At 42.1% G+C, this 24,159-nt stretch overlaps 1 protein-coding gene across 2 annotated transcripts; it reads left to right on the forward strand.

The window, feature by feature from the left end:
* The first annotated feature begins 1,420 nt into the window (after positions 1-1,420).
* SERPINB7 (serpin family B member 7) lies at positions 1,421-20,794 on the forward strand. 2 transcript variants are annotated; one of them, XM_081561564.1, is made up of 7 exons: positions 1,421-1,600; positions 6,399-6,449; positions 7,028-7,144; positions 12,010-12,127; positions 15,115-15,257; positions 18,334-18,480; positions 19,633-20,794. In XM_081561564.1, exons 1-7 carry the CDS (start codon positions 1,433-1,435, stop codon positions 20,029-20,031), a joined length of 1,143 nt encoding a protein of 380 aa, XP_081417690.1. In that variant the 5' UTR covers positions 1,421-1,432; the 3' UTR covers positions 20,032-20,794. The 2 variants fall into 2 exon arrangements, with proteins under 2 accessions (XP_081417690.1, XP_081417691.1); XM_081561565.1 differs by lacking the exon at positions 6,399-6,449 and having other exon boundaries at positions 1,433-1,600; positions 19,633-20,031.
* Positions 20,795-24,159: the final 3,365 nt, after the last annotated feature.

Consider the following 24,159-nt stretch of genomic DNA (forward strand, 5'->3'; position numbering starts at 1 on the left):
AGCTTTCAGACCCCCACTGGACCACTCAGGCAGTTTCCCAAAGAAGGTTTGTATCAATATGTTAATGTGCTTACGATGCTTTATTAAATGTAATTTCCTCTGTAAATATTTGGAAAGAATTATTACCATTTTGCTTTTGAAGTTACTTTCCTAAGAGTGATTAATTTCATGTAAATACTCTGATTTTTTTGGCAATCGACATGAAGTCTTGAAAATTATTTGAAGAGAGAGAATGTAACACACAATTTTTCTTCCTGAAGTATAGTCCCTTGAATAGACTGTCTAATGTAAAATTTGTTTTACTATAACAACACTTCTGGGGCTTCCATGGTGGCTCAGCAGCAAAGAATACGCCCACCAATGCAAGAGATGTGGGTTCCAACCCTGCGTTGGGAATATCTCCCAGAGAAGAAAATGGCAGCCCACTCCAGTGTTCTTGCCTGGGAAATCCTATGGATAGAGGATCCTGGCAGGCTACAGTCCAGGGGGTTGCAGAAAGTCGTATACAACTTAGTGACTAAACAACAACAGCAAGAATAGCATTTCTGCTATATTTCAGCTTAGACATCTGGGGGATTTGAGAACTAGCAGGCCCCATAAATGTGTTTGCTTGGGACTCAAAACAGAATTATCAAAGATCACTGAAGCTGGAAATTCCACCTCCAGGAACAGTGAGACTATGCCCTGGATGTGAATATGAGAGCACAGGCAGAAATATAGAAACATTGTGCTAAAGAAGATCAATGTTTTTTAAAAAAGGTGTCATAATATTGTTGCCAGAAGAGAGTCTTAGAGCTTTGATAGCAAGAATACTGGGCCAAAAGAACTTTTTCTTTTTGTTGTGAGTTATTTGATAGTTACATCCAAAGTTGAAGAAATGAAGCCTCAGATTTAAAAAATTAATGAATATAAAAATCATATGTAGACGACCATGTGTAAAACAGACAGCTAGTGGGAAGCTCCTATATAGCACAGGAGCTCGGCTTGGTGTTCGGTGATGACCTGGAGGGGTGGAGCAGGGTGGGTGGGAAGGAGACTCAGGAGGGAGGGGATATATGTATACTTAAGCTGATTCAGGGCTTCCCAGGTGGCGCTACTGATAAAGAACCCCCCTGCCAATGCAGGAGACATAAGAGACACAGGTTTGATCCCTGGGTCAGGAAGATCCCCTAGAGGAGGGCATGGCAACCCGCTACAGTATTCTTGCCTGGAGAATCCCATGGACAGAGCCTGGCAGGCTACAGCCCATGAGGTCACAAAGAGTTGGACAAGACTGAAACAACTTAGCATGCACATTATTGTACAGTGGAAACTAACACAACATTGTGAGGTAATTATACTCTAATTAAAAAAAAAAAATCCCATAATATCCACAGAAAATGTACTTGGAGCTCTTTCTTTTCTCCCTCTCTAGGCTGTACTCCATTTCATCATGGCCTCCCTCGCTGCAGCAGATGCGGACTTTTGCTTCAATTTGTTCAGAGAGATGGACAGCAATCAAGGAAGTGAAAATGTGTTCTTTTCTTCTCTGAGCCTCTTCACTGCCCTGGCCCTGGTTCGTTTGGGTGCGAGGGGTGACTGTGCTTCTCAGATTGATAAGGTCAGTGTCAATTGCATCACCAACCATGACTTTTGTAATCGATCAGCAGGGAGAATTGTTTTTCCCAAGAGCATATTGTATTGCAATGGTCTCAAGTAAAGGAAGACCTCTCAGTGGACCCTGTCCAGGGGGAGGAAAGAACGCAGCTTGCAACCCCAGCTCTTTAAGCTGGAACCTTTCCAGAACTGCAGCTTTGATACTGTGCCTTAGTGTGGGTCTCAAAGTGTGTTTCCCATGCCAGCTTCACCTGGAGATCTCAGTAGGAATGCAAAATCTTCGGCTCCAACTCAGACCTACTGAATCAGAGACTATGGGGGAGGGGCCCAGCACTCCAGCTTTGATGGACATTCCAGGTGCGCACGGAAGTAGAGAGCCTCAGCCTGAGTGATGGCGGCTCAGCGGTCAAGAACCTGCTGCCAACGCAGGAGACACAAGATACCTGGGTTCACTCCCTGGGTCGGGAAGATCCCCTGGAGAAGGGAATGGCAACCCACTCCAGTGTTCTTGCCTGGAGAATCCCATGGACAGAGGAGCCTGGTGGGCCACAGTCCATGGGGTCACAGAGGCTCAGACACGACTGAGGGACTGAGCATGCAGGCACACCTGAGTGATATGGATGAGAAGGGAGAGCTAGAAAGACATGCCAGTGAAGTCCTGGCTTAGGCACTGGGGACCTGCCCACAAACGGCATAATAGCACAGTCTGGATGACGCAGCCCACCGGGATGCTTGTCACATTGTCACCAGCATCACCTCCCCACCACATTCAGAAACGGCTTATTAACTCACTCCTGTCCACTACCCTGAGCGAGACTGCAGGGAGGCAAAAAGGTCATGGTTTCTCTCCCTTCTCTCAGGAATTTGCCATTGAAATTCAGTGGGTCAGCAGCAGGTGGGATACGAGGGCTGAGCTGCATGTTGAAACTTCGATGCCCTCCCTTCTGCCCACCGATTCCTCCCATTATTTTAGTTCATAAACCAGTGCAAGAGGGAAGGGATCCCTGCTGTAACCTTTCACACTTCAGTACTTATTGAAGGTTACTTGTGCAGTCACTGAAGCTGGAAAGACTTGTTTCATTCCCTGGATTGCTCCACCGGTAACTGATGCGAGGGAATAACCACAGAGTCTAAGAATGCTGTTGTCCCAGAGCTGGAGTGGTTCGTAACCCAGTGCGCTGAGCACCTCACGCTAATGCAATAACAACAGCCAGCTGGGAACTCCATCAGGGTCAGGCTCCAGGATAAGCTCTCCACATATCTTATTTGATGTTCATAGTAACCCTGGAGTTGGCATCATTTTCCCAGTTTTATGCAGGAGTTGCTAGTAAACTTAGGAAGGTCTTATTCTAAAGCAGAATTTCTCAACCTTGGCTTTACTGACCTTCTGGGTCAGAGAATTCTTTGTTGTGAGGGGCTGTTCTGTGCTTTGTAGGCGGTTTTGCAGCAGCCCCGGCCCCTTCCTGTTAGATATCATCAGCACACCTCTCCCCCATCATGAAAATAAAAAAGTGCCCCTAGACACCACCAGATATCTCCAAGAGAAAGAGCTATTTGCCCTAAAGACAGCAAACTGAAAGGTAGCTCCAAGTACATTATCATAAAGCTTCAATTATCTTGAAGTCAATATTTTGATAAATACAGATATTGACTTTGGAAAAATCAATCTAGCAACTAATAAAAAAAGGTTTCCATTCATTATTTAAAATGCATAATGTTTTAGAAGCAAGTGAATTTGTTTCTGGTACATGCACATATTCTCAAATAGTCGATCTATCTAATGGTGACTTTGGGAAATTTTTTTGTAAAGACAGCTGCAGGAAATTTAAAAAGTTAGTCTGACTGAAATTTTGGTCAAAAATAAGAGAAGATTCCTTTCTCCTTGCTAAGCTTCAGTTAATTAAGTTAATTACTAGGTTGTTTTTATGAGGTAGTGAGTAAAAGGTTTAGAACTCAGGGGAGCAGACACCATTCAAAATGTTTTTCCACAAAGCCATATATATTTTACTAAAGATAGCATTATGTAACAATCAAGATGACTTCCAGAGTTTTCTCAGCCTTCTCCTGGTTAAATCTTTCTCAAAGATGATAGAAATGGACCCTCCAACTTCCAGGCCTTATTTTGGAAAGGAAATATGCAAAGGGGCTGCCCAAGTTCAAGCTCAGTGAACAAAAGCTGGCTAGTGCTTCTCTCCAGCTCATGCTGAGGTGACTGATGATACAGACTTTTCTTTGCAACTTTTCCTTTTTCATTTCTGGGGGTACTGAGAGGTAAACTTTTAACATGAATGTTACAAATCAGTAAGAATTAAAAAAAAACTACTCTTGGAGACCCCATGGACTGTAGCCCACCAGGCACCTCTGTACATGGGGATTCTCTAGGCAAGAACACTGGAGTGGGTAGCCTTTCCCTTCTCCAGGGGATCTTCCCAACCCAAGGATTGAACCCAGGTCTCCTGCATTGCAGGGAGATTCTTTACCATCTGAGCCACAAGGGAAGCCCTATAATAACATAACCCAAGTAATAACACTCATGCTTTTGTTTCTTCCCCTTGTAATTACAAAATAAACTTCATTTATTTTGGAGTTTATTCAAATAAGGGAGGAGGGTCCTTGTTGAACCTTCCTTTCTTAGTGACAAATTAGCAGTTTCTTTTTTTTGAGATTGTTTTGTTTGATGTGGACCTTTTGTAAAGTCTTTATTGAATGTGTTACAATATTGCTTCTATTTTATGTGTTTTGGCCACAATGAAACATGTGGGATTGTAGCTTCCTGACCAGGGATGGAATCTGCAGCTCCTGCATTGGGAGGGGGAGTCTTAACCACTGGACAGCCGGAGAAGTCCCTTAAATTAGTAATTTCAGTGTTCTGTCCTTGAATCATAGTCACAGTGAAATTGACCACAAAACTATGAGGCAGAATTACGAACCCTGGAATATTCTAGTCAACTTGATCAGCTGGGAAGAGGTAACCACAATATCCTTGAAGGTACTGAAGGATGAGAAAGGGTGTTGATGCTCTTCCTGCCCCACAACTGCCTAGAACTAGGGGAAAAAATGACACTCAGGCTTCCAGGCATATTCCTTGATGTCTGCGAAGACTCCGTTTGTGACTTTTCAATCTATCGTAGAACTAATGTGCAAATCAAATGTGCCTTGTAGGCTTTGCCTTCTCTCTCACTCCATCTCACATTATCATTGTAGATTAAGAGGATATAGAAATTGAGGTTAGGTTCCAACTCTTTCTGGCATTTTAAGACTAACGATGATACTAGTAGCCTTTATAAGTTTTCATATCCCTTTCTGAGCTGTTCCATTCTCCCCAAGCCAATAAGATGGTGCTGTCATTAGGCATCTGAGGCTTTGAAGTAGAAATCCCTCACAGAGGCTCTGATGGCAACATTGGTTTAGTTAAATCCCCATACGTGTCTCTTTACCCTGCGTCAGAACAGTCCTTCCTCCCTTTCCCCGACTCCCACTCCTCACCAGTGAAGAGGCTCAAACACAGTCCAAAAGGTCCCTTAAAGCAAAGCTACATCTTTTTACAGAAAATTCAACCAATGAGATTCTGAGAGTCACAGACCGAGACAATAGAACAAGTCCACCATTGCCTGGCAGTTGTTTAGATCTTTCAGACAATTGGTTGGGGGAATATAAGATAAATGCTGCGCCCGTGCACTGCCCACCCGTGCCGAGGAGGCAGGATGCACTCGTCTGCCCCAGACAGCTGCATGAGTGATTGTCACATGCATGATACATTTTATTACTTCCTATTAATGGAGCTGTTTTGCATTTCATATCCCAGAGACAGAGGGCCTGGAAAAAGGCAGATAAAGTGTAGCAAGAAATCAAGATAGGCATAGGAACAATTATTAGAATAACGGGGTTATTGAGAGCCATGCTGAAAAAGGAAAACCCCAAACTGCTTAATTTCAAGTAATTTTTTTGTTTGTTTAGTCACTCAGTCATGTCCAACTCTTTGTGACTCCATGGACTATAGCCTGCCAGGCTCTTCTGTCCATGGGATTTCCCAAGCAAGAATATTGGAGTGGGTTGCCATTTCCTTCTCCAGGGGATCTTCCAATTCAGGGATCAAACCCATGTCTCTTATGTCTCCTGCATTGGCAGGAAGATTGTTTACCACTGAGACACCAGGGTAGCCTCTCAAATAATTGCAGGATCAAAAGTTATATCTATCAAATCCCAATTTTGCTTCCTATTTAATATTTGCTAGACACTCAATAACTAGTTTTCCTTTCATGTCTTTAAAAAATTATTTATTAATTGGTGGCACCAGACCTTAGTTGTGGCACTCGGGATCTAGTCCCTTGACCAGGAATCAAACCTGGGACCCCTGGCATTGGAGGTACAGAGTCTTAGCCACTGGACTGCCATGGAAATCTCTTGCTTTTGTGTCTTGTTACATATGTAGTTGGCCCCAATCTTGCCTCCTGTTTCATTAAACGAAGTTTTCATTTTTTTATGAGACTATTTTTGATTCTTGTTCAGGTTTAATCAGTAATTATTAAATTGCTCCCCAAGAATGAGCAAACCAAAATTATTAAACATATTTCACTTGTAGCCATTGATTTATGAATTCCCCAGTTTGTGATACTTTCCCCAACGAATAGTCTTGTTCTAAACACATCAGTAGGGCAGGTGCACAGTTCATCGCTGCCCTGTGTGCTAACAAACAAACACACAAACACAACCACTAACAGTGAAATCTCTACTTTATTTTTATTAGTTCTCTTCTTGTTTGCCACTACTTGCTGACTGCTTTCCTTGTTCCCTGTTTACAGGTGCTTCACTTTAATACCTTCTCAAGACATGGAAACTCTTCTGATACTCAGGTAAAGACAATATGTTCTTCTAGAGAAAGAGACTGCGAGACTCAATTTAGAAAAATCCCCATCTCACTAATATATTTCTATGTTCTCTCCCCTTTAAAGCAAAAGATCTTGTCTCATTCAGATTTCTGTATTGTGGGTATACCAGATACAATTTTTGAAAAGTTATTTGTAAATTATCAAGTAAGCCAATATTTTACTTATGTGTTAGCTAAAATTTGGCAAGATAGTGTGGAACTAAATGTTTGCATTTTATCCTTTGATATTCACAGTCAACTTACTTTGGTAAAATGAATTATTTAGTACATGCGTTAGACAAATTCATTATCTTCTGTTAATAGTTTTATTTTAAGGTTATTTATTTATTTCACTAGCTCCTTTAATTAACTTTGATCACAGACACTATTTTGAGAAAGGGTGAGAAATTTTAGATGCATGTGACACTGTTTCCTGCTTTAATAAGCATCCTTGCTTTTAAATTCTTTTATGATAATATTATACATGTTTTATTTCATGTGTAAAAAGAGTAGGCATATCTTTGCAGCCCAAGAATAATTTTTTATAAATCTTTTTAATGGCAGCCAGGACTCCAATCTCAACTGAAAAGAGTTCTCTCTGATATAAACACATCCCACAAGGATTATGAACTCAGCATTGCTAATGGACTTTTTGCAGAAAAAGTATTTGATATTCGAAAGGTAAGTGCAGGCTTCTATGTTAGATGGTTATTTCTGTTATGAACCTGAGTCTTGTTCAATTCATCATCTGAATAAAGGCTTGCACTTTTCCATGGGGCCATACCAAGGTGATGTATTTTTTTTTTCCTGTCACTATTAGTTAGGTTCCCAGATGCCTTCTCAATATTATCACTTTATTTCCAACATACAACTTTTCTTCACCTGAGTGATCACATATTCAGGGTCACTAGACTGACATGTTCCAAGACAGAAGAGATCTTGTTCGCTGGCAGTGACGCAGAGTTAGAACTGGGGTGGGAGGAGCAGCCAGTGCGTTCAGGGTTGTCTATGGGCAGCTTAGAAAAAGCCTATCCACTTTTCCTTTGAGTTTTCTGTCTTCTAGGGTAGTCCTTCATCCCTAGTGCTGAGTTCACCTCCTTTTTTCTCAGCTATGCCCTCCCATCTCTCCTCCCAGCAGTTACTTATCTTTTCAATAAGATAACTTATAACAGGAGGCTTCCCCAGTGGCTCAGCTTGGAAAGAATCCACTTGCAATGCGGGAGACCCGGGAGACACGGGTTCCATCTCTGGGTCAGGAAGACCCCTGGGGCAGGAAATGGCTGCCCACTGCAATTTTCTTATCTGGATAATCCCATGGACAGAGGGAGTCTGGTGGATACAGAACATAGTGTTGCAAAGAGTTGGACATGACTGAGCGCATGGTACACACTTATAAGAGTTCTGGGTAAGAGACATAGCCGTAAAAGGCTGGCCAATGGTAGAATTGCAGCTAAGACTCAACACAGGAGGTAAATAACTTGAGGTCAGCAGACTCATTTTTGGTACTACTACATGGTGTTTGAATTACCCATTCATTCACCATGGAATTCTCCTCATTCAAAGACCAGCAAGTCCCAGGATGCACTCTTGCATGCTGCTATGCTTGACCCATCGTTGCTATGACAACCAGAAGCTCGTAGCACTGTTCAAGCAGACACAGTGGCCACGATTTTCTGGGGGAAGACTCTCCTCCCTTTTAATTCTCCACGTCTCACACAACTATAACACTCCGCCCCATGACATCTCTCGGCTAGTCTCCACTTGCGTCTTCTCCAGCTCTCCGTGTTCCGCCCAGTCATTAATGCTTCGTCTGTCTGTCACCCACTCAGATTCTCTGCCCTTTCCAGCACCGCTCCCAAATCATTTGGCAGCCTGTCAGTTATGAAGCATTCGGTCACTTTGCTTTTAATCCTCCCAAAGGCATCCTACATGAGTTTTACAGGGGCCACCATGATGTTCAGCCCACAGTTTGAGTCTCAATTCCCACGGATGCTGTTATGTTCCTGAGGGATCCTCAGCCGTAGACTGGATATTGATGTGTCTATCATGGTGCTATTTATAGCATCATGCTTTCCGTGTTCCTTTTTCTGACTCTCATTGCAATGTACCCAGAAGCACAGTAAAGGTGAGATCTAATCAAGAACATTGAAAACAAGACAGCTGTTTTTTTTTCCTCCCAAACATTTATAAGTACAATAAGTTCTTTTAAAAACTACTTTTGATTTAAATGTACCTATCATCAAATTGGGAGAAGGCAATGGCAACCCACTCCATTGTTCTTGCCTGGAGAATCCCAGGGATGGAGGAGGCTGGTGGGCTGCCGTCTAAGGGGTCGCACAGAGTCGGACACGACTGAAGCGACGCAGCAGCAGCAGCAGCAAATTTCAATCATATAGATCAGTATAAAGATAGACAGCCTCCAAGTTTTTTACATTTCTTCTTATAACACTTTTTAACTCACATTTGAATATGGGTTCAAATAAGAGAATACATATTCTACTAGAATTGATAAAGATAGTAACGTGTAAATGGTCTCTGTGAAAAGAATGGTATTATAGAAGACCCAACCACTGTCTCTGACCCCGTGTTCCCCCTCCTCCCCCAACCCTTGCTAAATGTGCCTTGGGTAGGACTGCTGTACGTGTTATCCCATACCTGATTCTGCCACTGTTTTGAATAAACTCAGTGTCCCTATGGATGATTGAGCTTCCACAGTTTCCTGACCTTCTCTCTACACCATTATAGATACCCGAGCCACACCCTGAAACTCATCAACAACCTGAAATCTACAACTCCAGTTTTCCAGTGTCGTCACACTGTCCCGAGCTTCTCATCCTTTCATCCCTACTCTACCTGTTCTTCAGCTGCACTGAGTTATTCATCCTCTTGATCTCTCGACTTTCTCTCAGCGTATCGGCTCTCTTCCCCCCAGCTTTATTCCTACACTGAACTACTCTCAGCCATTCCTTCCCCATTTTCTTCCAACAAAGCCCTGACTCAGGATCAGTGCCGTGACTTCACTCACAGCTGTGCCTGGGCTACAAAAGAATGCTTGTGGGAAGCCTGGAAGTGTGCGGTTGCCACCCCCACGGCATGGCGGGCTCCCTGCCGCCCCAGTCAGATGCTCTCCATGGTGTCCAACAGCCAGCTTTGGCGATTCATTCCTGACGGCAGTGTTTGAAAACTCCCCTGCTTCTCTCAGTTTCCCAGCAACCCCTCACCACCAGCATCAGTTTCAGCTGAAGGTCTTGTTTTCTACTTGGCAAAGAAAATAGAGGCAGGATTCATATCCTAACCCATTTGCTGATCTTTCCCCCTCTTTCCATCAATTTCAGAGGGGACAGTTTTCCTAAATGGTCAATTCCTCCACTGCTTTCTTGCCTCCTAGCCCCTTCCTTGGTGTTATCTTTCCATCAATATTCTTTATTGGGCTTATACTACCCTACTTTCTTCTTTCTCATAGCATATAAATATATGTACAAGGTACCTTTTTTCTAAAATTTTTCTTTAAAAGCTGCTTAATGATTCTCCTTCCTATCTTATTGTTTCTCACTCTGAAAATGTAAGCTTGAAAGATCCAGCTTAATGAAAGAGTAATATGTATTCCCTGAGTCTATTTCCCCCCCTTTGACTCCTCAATCCATTGCAGTCTGGCGTCTATGTTAAATGCTCCCCTGAAATCCTTTTTATGAAGTTGACTGCTGCCTTCCATGTGGACACCCAAGCTATGAACACGTTGCAGTTCTTTTCTTATCTCCCTCTTCATAGTATTCAACACGAATGATGGTCCCTGAAACTTCCCCTCTCATTGTTTCTATGGTATTGATTTCTCCTGGTTTTCTACTTTCTCCTTTATTTCATCTCAGTCTCTTGTTTGTATTTGTTCCTCCAGGCATCCCTAAAATACTAGTGTTCCTGAAACTTTCTGTCCTCAGCCATCTTCCATTTTCAGTTTACTTTCTTACCCGAGGAGAGATTACGTGTTCAAACAGTGTGTAGTTCTTTAGCCTGTTCTGCCTGCCTCTGCATGCTCTGTGGCTGTACCTGCCTCCTGCCAGTCCTCAGACGGTCACCTCCAGATTCTCATGTACCATCCCTTCTGTCCTCTGACTTCTCTTTCCTCTGTGTTCTCTCTCAGTGAATTATCCACCAAGTATTTGGGTCAAATTTGTCTTCTCCTTTTCCCTAAGCTTCACAGTCCATTAGTGAAGAAGACTTATTAGGTCTTCCTTCTACTTTTCAAAAGAAAAGCTATATTGAAATAATCTGAAACTTACAGAAAAGTTGCAAGTATTATAGAGAAGAAAAGTTTTTTCCTGAACCACTGGAGATCCCTAATCATATTTGAGGTCTTTGGTGTAATCCTACAATGAGATTCTCCTACGTAACCACAGTGCAACATCATAATCAGGAAATTCACACTGTTATATCATTATCAGCTAATCTTTAGATCATTTTGAGTCTAACCAATCATCACTACATCATCTTGTAGCAAAATAATTTACTTCAGAATCACGCATTGTGTTTTATTGGTATGTATCTTTAGTATCTTTCAATTTGGAACACTTCCCTAGACTTTTTTTGACTTTAAGGATCTTGACATTTTCAATGATTATTCATAATGTCCAGTTTTTGACTAGTTAGATTTTAGAATGTCCTTCACTGTGAATTTTGTTTCTTCATAATTAGAGTCATATTTTTTCCAGCTCTATTGAGACATAATTAACACATAACATTGTGTAAGTCTAAGGTGCACAAAACGTTGATTTGATACACTTACATGTCGTAAAAGTCTTCCCTGGTGGTTCAGATAGTAAAGAATCTGCCGGCTATGTGGGAGACTGGGGTTTGATCCCTGGGTTGGTAAGATCCCCTGGAGAAGGGAATGGCAACCCACTCCAGTATTCTTGCCTGGAGAATCCCATGGACAGAGGAGCCTGGAGGGCTACAGGCCATGGGGTCGCAAAGAGTTGGACATGACTGAGCAGCTAACACACATATGTTTCAAAATGGTTATCACCATTTCTTTAGATCACACCTCCATCTGATTTGATAGAAAACATCACGGGTGTTGTTTTATTTTCATCATATTACCCTTATTGCTTCCCTGGCAGGATTTTGATTAATCCTATTGCTGACAATATTATCTTTGATTACTTGATTAAGGCAATATCTGCTAGGTTTCTTGGACAGTTTTTCAGTAGGAAGAGGATGACACAAGCAAGGGGCAAGAGGTAGGAGGCTCCTGGGATATTCCCGGCGAGAGAGCAGTGGTGGAGCTGAGCGGGCGCGTATTAGCCGCAAGCTCTGCTCATCTCCTCCGGCGCGTGTCAGCGTGCTTGCTGTGCGAGCTCAGCTTCAAGCTCTCCGGTCTCCCTCTCAGCCGTAGTTTCCACCTGTGAGGCAGGACGTCGTCTTGAGTAAGGTAGTGGAAATGAGGGGACAATTTCAAATATATATTTCTTATAGTGCTTAGTTGGTGGTGATTTGTAAGTAAAAGAACTGTGTTTACTACTTATAGAGCTGTATACCATTTATATTTATAGGACTATATTGAGTGTGCTAAGAAATTGTATAACGCCAAAGTGGAAAGAGTCGACTTTACAAATGATGTGGAAGACACCATATATAAAATTAACAAATGGATTCAAAATGAGACCCACGGTGAGTGCGATGCCCTGTTTTTCTGCAAGACTGTCAGTTATATGTGAATATTGAGAACTCCCAATTTTAAAGTTGGGAGTCTTTTGTACATATGAGAAACTGTTCCTGCTTATCAGAAGTGATTGCCGTTATTTAAAATTGCTCTATTTTTTGTCCAGGGATTCCCAGGTGGCACAATGGTAAAGAATTCACCTGCCAATGCAGGAGACACAGGTTAGATCCCTGGGTTGGGAAGATCCCCTGGAGGAGGAAATGTCGACTCACTCTAGTATTCTTGCCTGGAAAATCCCATGAACATCGGAGCCTGGTGGGCTACAGTCCATGGGTCGCAGAGAGTCAGACATGACTGAGCACATACACACACATAATTTTTATGACACTCGGTCAAAAAAATAAATTTAATGTTAAATTCTCTTCATTTATCAAAATTGTGTATCTGGCAATGGTGGTTCCTTCTATAAAAAGGCATATTTCTTTATTGACAAGTCTCTTTCCAACTAAAAATGAAATTCCAGCTAATGGTCTGGTTTAGTACAAAACAAATACAGAAATCTATTCATTGTTTTCTTAGTCAACGATTCCAAAGCTTGTCATTTCTTTACCTAAGACACAGCCTTGATTTATACTCTGAACAATATATATATTTGCTGAGTTTGGTTCTGTTTCAAAAATATGAGACATGTAACTTGCACCCTTAAGTGCAAACATTCAAAAGCATCTAATTATTCCAGGAAATAAGGGTACAGTGGCTCAGTTTTGCTTTTGCTCATTCACTCATCATTACTTCAGTAGAGTTAATTTGACCTTTAGCCACCAATATTTCAAATATACTCTTCATAAATCAAAAAACTATGCAATTATTTTTTTAATGTTGTTCAGTTGCTCAGTCGCGCCTGACTCTTTGCAACCCTACAGCACACCAGCCTTCCCTGTCTTTCACCATCTCCTGGAGTTTGCTCAAATTCATGTCCATTGAGTTGGTGATGCCATCCAACCATCTCATCCTCTGTCATCCCCTTTCCTCCTGCCTTCCATTTAGTGTTAAAGTATTTTGGCGTATCAGATTCTAGTACCTTTCTTTATTTGGAGCAGTAATTCATTTCCATTTCTTCCTTTCTCATGCAAATCTGTGTATAATTATTCTCACTGTGATGAGGGCATGGACTCAAGACTTATTTGGAGGAACACTTCAAAATGATGTCAATATTCCGATAACCCTACCCTGGTCTCATTAGGTTTTTATTCCTCCTCCTCCTCCCCACCCTCCACTCCGTCTTCAATCCTACACACACGGCCAGAGTCATCCTTCAGAAAGGCGGATCTGATCCGTCATGACCACGCCCTTTTTTGTGTTTCAGTGAATCCTGAACAATGCTTTTCCATCACCTTCAGATAATCAAAAATTCTTATCAGAATTTCCAGGCTCAATTATCTGGCTCCTGCCACCAACCTTTCCAACTTTATTCTTCCTATTGCATCAGAATAAGTTAGGATTTCCCCAAATACAGTTAGCTCTTCGAAACTTCCAAGTTTTGAATAAAGAGTCCCAACTTTATGGAAATGCTCCCCGGCACCCACCTTGCCCTCAGCTCAAGCAGGTGGCCTGGCCATAGATGCTGTGTTCCAACCCCATGCTGAGCATAGGGCTGTGACCAGGATGCTACAACTGCATTAAGGAGTTGCCCCCACTGCACTGGACTTGTTGATGCAGGTTCATGAGCCCAACACACAGTAAAGCCAAACAAACTGAACCATCAGAGTTCGGAGCAGAGAAAGGTTTACTGCAAGACCAAACAAGTAGTCCCTGTGGTAGACCCAAAAAGCCCTGAGCTCCTGGAAGAGTTTCAGCAAAGCATTTTTTTTAATCTATTTTTTTTACTTTACAACATTGTATTGGTTTTGCCATACATTGACATGAGCCAGGGGAGGTGGGGAGTTGCAGAGTTTGTGATCAGCTGGTGAAGAATTCTCTGGCTGATGCTGAGGCACCAGGGTGTATCGCAGAGGTTAATATTCTCAGTCCTTAGACTCCAAGGGGCCTGACGCTATGGGCTCTGGTGTTGGGTAGTTAACATCCTCCATTTGGTATGGGGGAGATTTTCTACATCTGCAAGACAACTTAGGAAGTGTGGGCACGCTAAGTCCCTTCAGCTGTGTCTGACTCTTTGTGATCCCATGGATTGTAGTCCACCAGGCTCCTCTATCCATGGAATTCTCCAGGCAAGAATACTGGAGTGGGTTGCCATTTCCTCCTCCAGGGGATCTTCCCGACCCAGAGACTGAATCCAGATCTCCTGCACTGCTGGCAGATTCTTCACCATCTGAGCCACAAGGGAAATCCATTATATTCCTGAGTCTCCTGCTTCTCTTACATTGGCAGGCAAATTCTTTACCACTAGTGCCACCAGCAAATGTGTATCAAATACTACTATCTAGGCACTTCAGAGAGGAGCTAAAGCAGAGGGTATGGGGGAAGGCCTGCCCAGGGAAGGCCCCATAGCATCCTGTTCAGTATCCAGAATAGTGCAAGGCATTTAGCAAAAATCTGATGAACATGGAATGTAGGGATTAGCCCATTCAATGAAATGGCACTAAACTATACTTGGAGTGCTATGGCCTCATCACTGGAATAAATGAAGGCAGTGTGGTGTCTATGAGTAGGGAAGGTCTCTGAGAATTGTCTTCTTGGGCCAGAATCCTGTTTTGTGTGCCTTTGTATAAATTACTTCTCTGTCTAAGCCCTAGATTGCTCAACAGGCAACAGAAACAATAATAGTGCCTTCCCTACAGGGATTTTGTGAGAATTAAACCGAATATTGCACATAAAGCATTGCACATGGCAAGTGCTGTACAAAGTAATTGATCACAGATTATTGCTAACATCATGATTGTTTAAATTATGTGATAAGAAAATATTCATCTTGTCTTTAGCTTTTTAAAATTTACATTAAAAATTTACATTTTTTTCTTAATTTATTTTTCAAAAGGCAAAATCAGGGATGTCTTTCATGAAGGTACCATAAGCTCATCTGCTGTGATGGTGCTGGTGAACGCCGTGTACTTCAAAGGCAAGTGGGAGTCAGCCTTCATCAAGAGCCAGACCCAAAATTGCCGTTTCAGATCTCCCAAGGTATGGAAATCTGTTTAATTTAGGAAGGTTTTTGTCAATATGCCTTTACAGGGCTTCCCTGGTGACTCAGACAGTAATGACTAGCAATGCAGGAGACCTAGGTTCAATCCCTGGGTCGGGAAGATTCCCTGGAGAAGGGCACAGCAACCCAGTCCAGTATTCTTGCCTGGAGAATCCTATGGACACAAGAGCCTGGTGGGCTACAGTCCATGGGGTCACAAAGAGTCGGACATGACTGAGAGACTAATACTCTCACTTTCACACAATAATCTTAGTATAGTAGAAACATCAAAGACTTTGTAGTCAGACATGCCGCATTAGAGTCCTTACCTTGCTTCATAGGAGGTGCCTGTCTTAGCATATGAACCTTAACCCATAGTCTTTCTCACAAGTAAAACCAAGCAATTCCATTAGTTCCCCTAGAATATTCCTTTCAATACTTTGGTTACCTGATGTGAAGAGCTGACTCATTGGAAAAGACTCTGATGCTTGGAAAGATTGAGGGCAGGAGGAGAAGAGGATTACAGCGGATGAGAAGGTTAAATATCATCACCAACTCAATGGACATGTATCTGACCAAACTCTGGAGATAATGAAGGACAGGGAAGCCTGGAGTGTTGCCTTCCATGGCGTACAAAGAGTCAGACATGACTTTGTGACTGAACAACAACAACAAATTCCTTCAATCCTCAGTCTTTTGTGTTGAGGCATAGAAATTCAGATTTAATGTTTAAACATAGCTTAATTTTTAAGTGGAAAATGCCATTGAAGCGCTCTTTCTGCACCTTTCCACCTCAGAAGTTTTAGACACGGGAGTGCTGAGAGCTCATGGAAATCAAAGATGGCTGATGAGTGAGGAGACGGGCAGTAAGAGGCTGCCTGGCAGGCCGCGCCTGGGGGAGAGGAGCACTTTGGGAGGAAGAAGGAGAAACTTGAGCGCAGAGTAGGTCAGACGCCAGGAGGACGTGGAGTTTGGTGGCCTTTAGCGCCTGCATGGAGGGTGGCCAGCCCTGCTGGGTGTCGTTAGCTGCAGGGGCCTAAGGAGAGGCCAACTCAGGAGCAAGTCGATAATGTAGGTGCCTCTATGAGAACGCAGAGAGGGGCATAGAAGTATTTTGAAAATCCTAAGTGAAAAAACCGAAATCTAATAAATCCTAATAAACCATAACTCTGTCTGATAGAGATGTTAGCTGTGTAATTGCAAGATGAAGCATATTAGACAGTCCCAGAATTGTAATGGGGCTTCCCAGGTGGAGCTGGTGGTAAAGAATCCACCTGCCAATGCAGGAGATGCAGGAGACTCAGGTTTGATCCCTGGTTAGGGAAGATCCCCTGGAGGAGAGCATGGCAACCCACACCAGTATTCTTGCCTGGAAAATTCCATGGGCAGAGGAGACTGGCGGACTGCAGTCCGTGGGGTTGCAAAGAGTTGGACATGACCGAGTGCACACACACAGAATTTTAATGACTGGGGCTGACAGTGTTAATGATATTTGGAAACGAGCTTTTATTCCCCACTCTTTCCTTCAACTTCTCTGGTAGACTGCATTTGTTAACTGATTTCCATGAATGAAAATGAAGCATGACTCTTTTCTGCACTGTCTATGGGGTTTTGTTTGTATTTTGCTCCTATAAAATGGCTTATTTAAATAAATATGAATATGTGCAAATAAAATATCTGTAAGTATTAACATCAAGTATAATAACATTGTTTAAAATAATCTTCCTGACTATATCTCTTATAATAGAGCTGTAATATATAGCTTATAATATAATACGCTGTAGAATCTATATCACTTGACAGCTTTGGTTCCATCCAACATTGGAGAAATCACCCCTTTGTTAAGAAGTCTGGTTTCCGTCTTTCTCCAGCATAACTCAGCTGTGGGAACCTTCCCTCCCTAACTTGGACATGAGACTTGCGGCTTAGCCCCCGTGGTCCCGGACTTGGTGAGAAGGCACCCACCTGGGTCACTAGGCAGACGCCTTCTCTCCTTTACTGCATCACGTGTGCTCTTTCTTGGGTTTGGATTCTTGGTCAAAAAGGACATCCTTTCTGGAGGAAGAAGAACCCATGATTCAAGCGTAAAATTTATCCATCCTCCTCTGTAGGATCTTCTTTTGTAAAGGGAGATTTTATAGAAATACTGAAATGCTTGCAGAATCACAATATGTTTTAGGAAAAGACAATTTATTCTATCTCTATTATGTTTCTAAATCTAGAAGTGGTATCCTAAAGATAAGAGCTACCGTGTTTCCCGCTACTGTGTTTCCCTCAAGTTAATTTCCCCACTCCAGTACTCTTGCCTGGAAAATCCCATGGGCGGAGGAGCCTGGTAGGCTGCAGTCCATGGGGTCGCGAAGAGTCGGACACGACTGAGCGACTTCACTTTCACTTTTCCCTTTCATGCACTGGAGAAGGAAATGGCAACCCACTCCAGTATTCTTGCCTGGAGAATCCCAGGGACAGCGGAGCCTGGTGGGCTGCCGTCTATGGGGTCACACAGAGTCGGACACGACTGAAGCGACTTAGCAGCAAGTTAATTTGTCAAATATTTTGCAGGAATTTTAAAAAAAGCTTTATGACACCCCATTATTAAATTGTAATTTTTGTAACAATTGCCCATATTTTACTTCAGATAAGAGAAAAATCTATAGCAATCACTTGAAATTATAATGCTATTTAATAATTATTCATGACATGATATAGACATTTTTAGATAAAACACTAAATGCAAGGCAATGTTCCAAGTGCTAGCTATAGTAAGGCACATAATCTTTACAACAGTCCTATGCAATAGAGACCATGTTTACCTCCATTACAGAAATGAGGTGCAGAGCCATAGAGAGGTGAAGTAACTTTCCCAAGGTCACACAGTTGGGGAGTTTTAAACTCAAGTAGTTACTCTCAAAGTCTGTGATTTTACTTGAGATGTGGACCGATAGGACCACTACTGGCAGCAAGTTGGGGAAAATCCACTGGAAAGAAAAACCTGCAGCACTCTTCTCTTTGTATTTGGTCAATAAATGAAATAGGTGGGCTTTAATTTTTTTTTTTAAATGACTTGACTTTCAGTGTCCTGGGAAAGCAGTGGCCATGATGCATCAAGAACGGAAGTTCAATTTGTCTGTCATTAACGATCCATCCATGCAGGTTCTTGAGCTCAGATATCACGGTGGTATAAGCATGTACATAATGCTGCCGGATAATGACCTATCCCAAGTAAGTTACCACTGTTGCTCTCACTGCTGGGGAATAAGAAGATGTCTAAGACCCTTGATTGTGTTCTTATCCACCAACCTCAAGATTTCAGATTGTTAGAATTAGTCACTTACCCATTTGTTCATTTATTAATCCAAGATTTGTCAACAATGCTCATGTGAAAACTTTTCCCATTATAAATCTGGAATAATTTATGATAAATTCTCAGTGTTAAGGAGTTGATGAGTTCAATTTTTGAGTCACTTCGGGGCAGTGGTGTTGGAAAGATATATGTGGCCCCTCACTCTGTCACTAGGGGCTTCCCAGATGGCTCAGTGGTAAAGAATCCGCCTGTCAAGCAGGAGACATGGGTTGGAACTCTGGGCCCAGAAGATCCCCTGGAGAAGGAAATGGCTACCTACTCCAGTGTTCTTGCCTGGAGAATTTCATGGACAGAGGAGCCTGGTGGGCTACAGTCCATGGGTTTGCAAAGTCGGACATGACTGGGCACACACACACACACGCATGCACTATGTCACTAAGGGTCCTAGCTGTGCACCTTGGGCACATCTCTCTACATTGTCTTGAGCTTCAGTTGTCACACGTGTTGAGTAGGAGAGTCAATTTGTATCCAAATCTTCCAGTGTGGGTGCCTGCACTGGGAGATGCTGATCACACAAGCCCCTGAGGCTATAACTCTGGGCTCCTTGCTGTTGGCTACCCGGGGTTCTGTTAGTTTACTCCTACAAGTTGTGCAAATGTTATTTTCCATGTCTTTCATGAGGCAGAAACGGTCAGGAAACACTGATTCAAATGACTGCTGAGTTCCTCTCTCCCTCTGATCTCTTATTCCCAAATTCCGTCACTTGCTCACTGTTCCACTTTGTCTATATATGTTAATATGTGAGCAGAGAACAGAAATGCCCTGAAATATCAATACAAATAAGCCACACCTTGTCATAGCCAAGCGAATTAAACTATGATTCATTCAAGAGTTCTTGAACCATTTGTTTTAATCATTTCCCATTTCCAGACTCCCCTGGCACCCTTTCACATACTTATAAGCAAATATCTGGGAGAGAATTGTTATGGAAAACCATATACCTCTGCAGCTATTGTTTCATCTGTTTCTTAACCATATGGTTCTAAATTGCCTTTTAACTATTTCTACAGATTGAAAACAAACTAACGTTTCAGAATCTAATGGACTGGACCAATCCAAGAAAAATGAAATCTCAGTATGTCGAAGTGTTTCTACCTCAGTTCAAGATAGAGAAGAATTATGAAATCAAGCACTATTTAGAAGCCCTAAGGCTGAGAGATATCTTTGATGAATCCAGAGCTGATCTCTCTGGTATAGCTGCAGGAGGCCGTCTATACGTATCAAAACTGATGCACAAGTCTTACATAGAGGTCACCGAGGAGGGCACAGAGGCCACCGCCGTCACAGGAAGCAACATCGTAGAAAAGCAGCTGCCCGAGTCTAGTGTGTTCCGAGCTGATCACCCATTCCTATTTATAATCAGGAAGGACGACATCATCTTGTTCAGTGGCAAAGTCATTTGCCCTTGAAACTACAACTGGTTTTTATTAGAATAGAAACAACAACATCAAGGAACCAGCACAAGGAAATAGATTTAAGTTTAACTGGAAGCACGTGATGGCTTCTTTCGGTTTACTTCCTTCTAACATTGATCAGTGGAAGATTTGGTGACTTGACTTGACCTGGTTGATTGTCCTGATCTTGCTCTTAGTGTTGCTACCACCATCAGGCACATCTCTTTCTAATTTCATCGTCTTTCTCTTCATGTTGATCTCCACCAGTCTTCATTGTAGCCGCTTGCACAGAGGTCTGGGTGTGCTTGCCTGCGAACTGTGGGATGCTAGACTAGGCAATGCAGAAGCAGCCTGAGCGATACTTTCTGAGGCTGCAGTGACCACAAACATTCTAGTTTCATTGCGAATGATCTAGGAAGTAGATCCAGCTGCTGGAAGTAGATCCAGCTGCTGGAAATAAGTGTCAAGGATAACTTTTCCTTGCTGAGCTAAGAAGACATTAGAATTTACTTTTAATATATCTGATTTGAAATTAGTATCTAATCTAGATGCTAAAAATTATAGATTTGGGATTGGGAACCAACAAAATATTTCGTCAATAATTTTGTGTTGACATCTTTCAGTCTTTCCTTGATAAAGATTTGATGTGTACATAGTTGTTCAAATGTTAAATTAGTGTCTTTTAACTTTTGGCAATTGTTGTTTACAGCATATTATTTCATATGCTGTGTAGTTTGTTTTTTTCTTTATTTATCAGAATAAAGAAATACAAAATAAATATACTGTGTGATTGTTCTCCTTGGATGAATTGTGGGACTATCGGCACTCTTTTCTAGGCCAAGCAAGCAATTAAAAGAAAGAATGCTTTTTAATATAAATCTGATTTGGTTAATGTTGCTATTTTATTACACATAAAAGTTACTTTTACAGATACTTACATAAGGAGATCATCTAATTTAAAATTAAATATTAGGATTTAAATTCATAAAGTTACATAATTTGCATATATTAACCCATAGTAATTTTATTGTTCAAAAACCTGACCACATTCATGTTCTTCGTGGAGATCTCCACTCAGGTCGACTCACAAAACACGTCATGCCCACACACACTCGTTTCTACCTCCATCAGTGGCTCCTTGAAAGCATTCTGTGTTCTGCTAAACACACACCAAACCTGAACAAAGGAAAGATGTCTAAGGCGAGGCGAAGAGCATTGTTGGAGCTTCTGTTTCTGAAGGAGCAGAAGGAAGCTTTTTCTCACAACTTTTAAGAGAGACGAGGAGAAATATTGTCATCACCTTCATTATCATCATAATCATAGTTTATTTACTTTACTTTCAAAGACTTTTTTTGATGTGAACCATCTTTAAAGTCTTCATTGAATTTGTTACAATATTACTTCTGTTGCTTATGTTCTGGTTTTTTGGCCTTGAGGCATTTGGGATCTTAGTTTCCCAACCAGAGATCAAACAATCACCCCCCTACACTGGAAGGTAAAGTCTTAACCACTGGACCACCAGGGAAGTCCCCCCTGCTTATCATTTATAAAATGATCCCAGACCTCATCTCAATTCTCCTTACAAACCTGTAAGGTGGAAATTATTATTTATTATTGTTATTCTCATTTCATAAGGAAAATAAGTTTCATAGACATGAAGCAAATGCCAGAGATGATTTGTGCTCTGTCACGACATGCCTTGGACTTCACTGCAAACCTCACTGTGCCTTGGCTACGCTGAGTCTTCTCACCTCACACTGTAGCAACCTCACCTGGCTCACCCCTTCTCTAGCACGCTTACTGATTGACGCCAAGTGTCTCTGATGCTCAGGCTTTTCTGGAAGACCACACCCCTTATAAATTTGGGCAAATTCATAATTACATGCTACATGTTCTCATGTTTGGGTCATGTAGACTTTCAGATGGAGAAGGCAATGGCAGCCCACTCCAGTACTCTTGCCTAGAAAATCCCATGGACAGAGGAGCCTGGTGGGCTACAGTCCATGGGGTTGTGAAGAGTTGGACATGACTGAGCAACTTCACTTTCACTTTTCACTTTCATGCATTGGAGAAAGAAATGGCAACCCACTCCAGTATTCTCGCCTGGAGAATCCCAGGGACGGCGGAGCCTGGTGGGCTGCCGTCTATGGGGTCGCACAGAGTTGGACATGACTGACGAGACTTAGCAGCAGCAGCAGACGTTCAGGTGATTTCATTTGGCTAGGTATTATTTCCTCTTAATAATAAACTTTCTGACAATTTGTATTGCAATAGAAGAATAACATAAACTCTTCTAATAACACACTCCCCTAAGTACAAGCTCTCCAAGAGAAAGCACCGTGATCTTCTGCTCCCTTTCTAATCTCTCTCCAGCACATGCTTCACTGACTGACAGATTCTACTCAGCAGAGAAAGGCGTTATGTGTCTTTAATCATCTGGGTATCTCCTGATGCTAATATTTAGTTTCTGTCCCAGTAGACAACCTAGAATATGTGAAGACCCATGACTAGAAAAGCATGAGTCTAACAATAAGACTAATCCTCACTGTAGATACCAACAGCACTTTTGAGAAGAGAAAGCCACAGGGAACTTACCTAACAAAGCAGGTAACCTGCTGACTTTCAGAACTTAATTGCGTCATGAGACCTTCCTTTGATCCTCTCTGTCTTCTGCTTGTTCCTTGCCTGTGGCTTTGTGAGCCAAGACAAGAACAGCATTGTACTGGACGCAGCATACTCAAGTGAAACTAAAGTGACTAATCTTTTACGAATATGGAGCTTTATTCTTGGCTTATAATTTTTTCAGTTCAGTTCAGTTGCTCAGTTGTGTCCGACTCTGCGACCCCATGGACTGCGGCACACCAGGCTTCCTGTCCATCACCAACTCCCGGAGCCTGCTCAAACTCATGTCCATCGAGTTAGTGATGCCATCCAACCATGTCATCCTCTGTTGTCCCCTTTTCCTCCTGCCTTCAATCTTTCCCAGCATCAGGGTCTTTTCTAATGAGTCCGTTCTTCACATCGGGTGGCCAAAGTATTGGAGTTTCAGCTTCAGCATCAGTCCTTCCAATGAACATTCGGGACTGATTTCCTTTAGGATGGACTGACTGGATCTCCTTGCAGTCCAAGGGACTCTCAAGAGTCTTCTCTAACACTGCAGTTCAAAAGCATCAATTCTTTAGTGATCAGCTTTCTTTATGGTCCAACTCTCACATTCTACATGACTACTGGAAAAACCATGGCTTTTACTAAATGGACCTTTGTTGGCAAAGTAATGTCTCTGCTTTTTAATATGGTGTCTAGGTTGGTCATAGCTTTTCTTCCAAGAAGCAAGTGTCTTTTAATTTCATGTCTGCAGTCACCGTCTGCAGTGATTTTGGAGCCCAAGAAAATAAAATCTGTCACAGTTTCCATTGTTTCTCCATCTATTTGCCATGAAGTGATGGGACCGGGTGCTATGATCTTTGTTTTTTGAATGTTGAGTTTTAAGCATGCCATATGGGGTGGCCAAAAAAAGGACAATTTTAGTAAATAAATGAAAATGAATGTTTATGAGAATCTAATAAATATCAGGTCATTAAAAAATCCCTTCCATATATACCTAAGTGAGGACATTCTGGGTGGGAACCATTCATTGCAGCACAAAGCAAATGCAAGAGCCAAGGACCACTAGATGGATGCAAATTCTGTGGAATTCAGGCTCCAGGGGTGACCACGTACTATGATATGTTCCTTTAAACATCTAGAACAATAAACAGGGACACACACCTTTACTCGTAGCTATTAATCAGAGCCTTTATAGGTCAGAGACTTTACAGGCAAGAAAAACCAGCAAATGTTCTTTGGTTAAGAGAATGTTTACAGGAAATAATAGCACATAAACTATTGAACAATGCTCCAGACATTTATTTGCAAACAATTTCCTGGTTCTAGAATAGTTAGCTAGCGAATTATTTATCCCCCCCAAAAAATGACTGTTCTTTGTGTCTCTGGGGGAACAGCATCTATACAGATTAATCAGTCTCTGTGAAGTTCTTTTCTCATTGTGAACCACCCCTCCCCGCTTTGCCTTCTTGAATCCAAGCTCTCCCCAGGACTGTATATGAGAGATGTAAAGTGCTCTAAATTGGTGGAAGTCTGATT

Source organism: Giraffa tippelskirchi, chromosome 14 (assembly GCF_054371585.1).
Source record: "Giraffa tippelskirchi isolate mGirTip1 chromosome 14, T2T-mGirTip1v1.2.pri, whole genome shotgun sequence".
NCBI classification, from domain to species: Eukaryota; Metazoa; Chordata; class Mammalia; order Artiodactyla; family Giraffidae; genus Giraffa; species Giraffa tippelskirchi.